Raw genomic sequence first — 5,176 nt, 5'->3', positions numbered from 1 at the left:
GGACAGAGGAGCCTGCGCGTGGACAGAGGAGCCTGCGCGTGGACAGAGGAGCCTGCGCGTGGACAGAGGAGCCTGCGCGTGGACAGAGGAGCCTGTGCGTGGACAGAGGAGCCTGCACGTGGACAGAGGAGCCTGTACGTGGACAGAGGTGTTTGCACATGGACAGAAGAGCCTGCACATGGACAGAGGAGCCTGCAGCAGACAGAGGAGCCTGCAGCGGACAGAGGAGCCTGTGTGTGGACAGAGGAGCCTATGTGTGGACAGAGGTGTCTGCGCGTGAACAGAGGTGTTTGCACATGGACAGGAGAGCCTGTAGTGGACAGAGGAGTCTGCGCTGTTGGTCCAGGAGGCTCTAAGGCCTCAGAGAAGAGCTCAAAAGGAATTTTTTCTTTCTTATTTTTATTTTCTTTTTAAAAAAGGATGATTTATTTATTCATTATATATACACTGTTCTGCCTGCATTGCCTGCAGGCCAGAAAAGGGCATGAGATCCTATCATAGATGGTTGTGAGCCACCATGTGGTTGCTGGGAATTGGACTCAGAACTCTGGAAGAGGTAAGTGCTCTTAACCTAGGAGCCATCACTCCAGCCCCAAAAGGCACTTACTAAGACAACCCTTTCTGGTGTCTTCCAGGAAACTGAGGCCCAGGGAGGAGGAGCCAGTGGTTCAGGATGACACAGGGCTCCTTCCTGGCACCACTGGGCAGCTCATCAGTGCCATGAGCTGTCTGCTCTCCCACCTAGGGGAGCAGCGTCCAAGTCGCTCAACAAACGAGCAGGGCCAACTTCTCCATTTGTGTATGAAGAGACCCAATCTGCAACTGGGGCGTGGGGATGGGGAGGTGCTGGTGCTGAAACCCGGAACTTCCAGCACAGAAAGATGTGCTTTCCCACTGCAAGACACCCCAGCCACACACATTGGCCTTGAATTTATGGAGCCAAGGACGACCTGGAGCTTCTCAATCTCTTGCCTCTACCTCCTGAGTTCTGGGATTAAAGGTGTGCACCATCACCGCCCGGTCCAGCAGTACTTTTTAGATGTCCCACATGACTCAAAGATTCAGTGTGTGTGGGGGGGAGACACTCTGCTGCTGAGAGGAGGGCTGCCACCTCATCACCAGGTGTGGTCACTTAAGACACTTGCTCACAGAGAACAGCTTTCTCGGGGAAGCCTAGGGCGGCTTCCCGTTGACGGAGACATTCCTAGTGGATCTCACTCGTGGTTCATTCCCCACCCTCTGGCTTTTCCAGAGCTGCTTCTGGGGCTCGCTCAAAAATGACTGAGATCTACCTGAAGGTCAAGGCGCCTGGGCAGGTTCAGGAGAGGCCAAGAGGCACCTGTGGCTACTGCCCTACTGCAGGTGTGCAGAACAGCCCCGCCTCTCTCCCTGAACATCCACGGATGGGGCCCTCAGGTCCCACCACCCCACAGTACCTTGCCATCACTGTCCTTGTGAGCTGTTTGGGTCTCAAGGCCTGGTTTCTATCTCAGCTCATTTCCCTATACCTGCGTAAGTTCTCCCACCCACCAGGCCTCAGTTTCCCTGTTTAGAAGAAGGGATGGGTGAGCCCCAGAGGCTGCCACTGGGCCAGCTTGGGGACTGCTTTCCACACTCATATGTGACATGTCATAAAGATGACAGCTTCCCAGACAAGCAGTCCCTTGAGCAGCTCCAGGGGACAGACACCCAGAAGTGAGTCACATGGTAGATGAATGGTTGACGGTCGCTTTCAGCCTGTCTCCTCTCCTCATTGCAGCCTGCGACTGTAGACCCGGTAAGCCCGCTAGCTGTTCCAGAACCTCCTTCTTCCCAGAGTGAGGCAGCCTTTCTTTCTCTGCCTCCAAGGCTGAAGTTTCAGCCTCACATCTCAGCCCTGAGGAGGGTCCTTGTGTGGGGCTTGTGAGAGCCTAGGGAGGCTCCTGCACCTCACAGCATAGAATGGGCCAGCCTTGTGCCCGAGCCTCACCATGCACGTGGGAAATAGACATGAATCAACACCTCCAGTTGCCTAGAGGAACAGATGAGGCCCGGAGTCTCGCCTCCCTTTCCTGGCTGCTCAGGAACTGCCCCTGGATGCCTCTCATGTGGCCAGTCAAACTCTGCTGAGCCTTCTCTCTCCTGCCTCAGCCTTCAGGCTCCTTCTCCAGGAAGCCCACTCTGATTGCTCAAGTCATGCTGTTTCCTCTTGCATCTATTCCTCATGCCCTACTGTGTCCTAGCCAGATGGTACACGGCAGGTTTGGGAACACCCGAAACTTTCCCTAGGATCAGCACAGAGTCATAAAAAGATGGCGGTGATAAGGATGGTGACAGAGAGGATAATAAAGTGTTTTGTGCACGCTAGCATTGGCTCGGTACTCTATATTCTGCATACCAGCCCTGTCCGCCTCCTCTTGTCTTTTCAAAGGAAGGACCAAACAGTTCACACGGCCTCCTACCTCTCTGCCAACTGGCTGTGTGACCTTGGACAGGTTAGTTAACCTTTCTGGGTCTCTCTTTTCTCATCCATGAAGTGGTGAGAGCACCCTATACCCTTTGGCTCTGCTAAGCTCGGTTATCTGGGTAAAGTTGGTGCCCACTATATCACCGACCCACAGCACAGGCCACTAACAGCCTGGTGCCCACCACTTTGCAGAGCTGGAAGCAGAGTCCACAGGGAAAGTTCTAAGATGAGGCGACTGGGAAGGACCAAAGCCAGGGCTGAGTCACCACCCTGCATCTCCTGGCTTGCAGGCCAGGCCAGGGCTTTGGGAAGAGCCCTCCAAGATGTCCAGTCTCGCTCCCCTTCCAAGATACTTCTGTAGCCTTCACTGGGCAGCAGCCTGGCCTACGCTGGAACTCCTCTCCCAGGCAGGAACGGGGCCTTCCCCTTCTGAGAGTCCCCAGGCCTGGGCATGGGCTATTACTCAAAGGCCACGTTACGTGTGTGAATAAATGAGGTACGCCATTTCCCAGGGGGATTGGCCATCAGGGTGAGCGGCCATCCTGGAAGCCCTGCCACCACCCACGCTGTCCCATCCCCAGTCTTCCGGGTGAGTCCTCCCCATTGCCCATCTCATTCACATCAACAACCTTAGCAGCCTGCCTCTCGCCCAGCCCCTCCCCCATCCTTGAAGGCACCTCTGAGGGGAGGAGGAGGAGCCATCCCCAGCTTGGACGGGTCAAACCGGAGACTTATCTACCCACCGGGCACAAGGCAGCCGGGCAGTGAGTCACTTCCATGGGCACACAGCCCCAGAGCAGGCCATGGCGCCAGGCAGCATCCACCCCCTCCTGTCCTGCCTGATTCTTCCGAGGCCACAGACTCCCCTCTGCACAGCCCACAGCCCACCTACCCTCAGCTAGGCTTTAGCTCCTGGTGCCCAGTTCATCCAGACTTGGTTATTTCCTGTGATTGGCAGTTCACTCCCTATCCTCCACATCTTGAACCTCTTTGCTTCCAACCAAGTTCACGCCACTTTTTAGTTCTAGACATTTGTTCTCAAAGGGTGTGAAACTTTGGTCCCTGAGGCATTTCTGACAATAACTAGAGGCATTTTTGGCTGACCCAGAAAGGGTTGGAGCACCGCTGGCCCCTGGTCAGTGGAGGCCAAACATGACCCTCAGTGTTACAGCGTGTGGTATCATCTCACAAGGACTTTCTGGGGGTCCCAAGTGCCGAAGTCAAGTCCAAGAAGGGGCAGGGAGGTGAGAGGTGGCACCATGATCCCAGTATCCTTGGAATCTGTCCCCAGCTCAGTCTCAGAGCTGAGATTCAAGAGCCTAAGAAGCCAGACTCGTTCCTACACCCACTACCCAAACACCCTGGAGTGTAAAGGCTCAGCCTGGCACGTAGCAGGCACAGTGCGTAGGCGGCGAAGAGCTGGTGATGGTGGATCTGAAACCCCGGCGCTGCCGTGGCCTGGGCAGCTGGACGTGAAGTCTTCAGCAAGTCTGCAGTGGGCTTCAAGCCCAGCTTTGCTCCCTGGTGACTGTGTGACCGGGGCTAACCCTCTCTGTGCCTCCACCGGCACTTAGTGACCAGCACCATGTGAGACAGTGTTAAACCGAAGGGCTCTTGTCAGGGTGGCATTTGAGAAGTCTGACCAGCTCTGGGGACGGAGCGTAGCACCTTAAGTGCTACGTGATGATGTGACCTTTAAGAAATGACTTAATTCTCCCCATGCCCATAAGCCCAGGAGCTGTAGGACAATTGTGGGCTGTAGACAGGCTGCCCAGCCTCTCCCGAGCACCCCCAAAAAGAGAAATGGGCCCATGGGCCCATGGCCCCAGACCCCTCTACGGCCCTGGATGGAGTTCAGTTCTGCAGGTCTCACCTCCCCGGTTCAAGAACCCTACTGAGAATCTGGCTGACAACAGCAAGGACCCAAGCTTCCCCAGTGGGCAGGTGTTCCAAGGTTAAGGCTAGGAACCAGGCAGCCAGGCCCACCCTGTGCCCTGAGGAACAGCCACACAGCTCCTAGGGATTCGCACGAAGAACCCCAGACCCTCCGGGGTCTCTTACCCATAGATGTCCACGATGGTCTCAACACCTGCCACACACACGGCGCTGGTAGGGTGTTCAAGCGACACACGCACAATCCTCTGCAGAGACATGCCGGCCTAGGATGGGGGCTTTGGCCACCAAACCCAGCACTAGCCAGAGGTCCCCCTGGACATAGCTTAAAAGTACCCAGCCCCACCCCTCCAACCCACGGAGCGAGCTCATTGGCTCCAGTCCTAGAAGGCCAGCCTCTTCTCAGGGGACAAATAGCCAACCCCCTCTTCAGGATTGGCGGGAAGGGCCCTGTCATTTGCGTATGAACCCACGGCTCCCACCCCGGGGCACCCAGAGAGTTAATTTCTACCTGGAAAGAAAGCAAGTCCCCACAGGCACTTGGCCAGCACGTCTGGATGGATGGGGAAGGGGGAGGGCAGGTAGGTCTTCGCCCTGATCCTTCACGGTCCCGTTGTCTCTCCTTTCTCCACACTGCTGAGAGTGCAGGTTCCCAGGCCTGTTTTAACCTGGTGCAGGCAACGGGATTCTTCATGCAAGCCTGGGAGAAATGCTGGTCCTCTCTCCTTTTCCTCCTCTACTTCCTCCTTCTCCACCACCCCGCCCCCGACTCACCTCCCCATCTTTCTTTTTCTTTTCTTTTTAAAAAATTTAAAAATGTTATTTGTTTATTTATTT

At 55.6% G+C, this 5,176-nt stretch overlaps 1 protein-coding gene across 1 annotated transcript in view; it reads right to left on the bottom strand.

Annotated features, from left to right (window-relative positions):
• Padi3 (peptidyl arginine deiminase 3) overlaps positions 1–4,599 on the bottom strand; it is a 26,721-nt gene extending 22,122 nt beyond the window's left edge. Inside the window, exon 1 of the mRNA XM_005352922.1 lies at positions 4,508–4,599. Coding sequence (XP_005352979.1) covers positions 4,508–4,599 — 92 coding nt within the window. The remainder of the gene's footprint in view (positions 1–4,507) is intronic.
• Positions 4,600–5,176: the final 577 nt, after the last annotated feature.

This window comes from Microtus ochrogaster, chromosome 10 (genome assembly GCF_000317375.1).
Source record: "Microtus ochrogaster isolate Prairie Vole_2 chromosome 10, MicOch1.0, whole genome shotgun sequence".
In the NCBI taxonomy this organism is placed as follows: Eukaryota; Metazoa; Chordata; class Mammalia; order Rodentia; family Cricetidae; genus Microtus; species Microtus ochrogaster.
The sequence above is the reverse complement of the archived record's forward strand: the minus strand, read 5'-3'. Positions and strand labels throughout refer to the sequence as shown.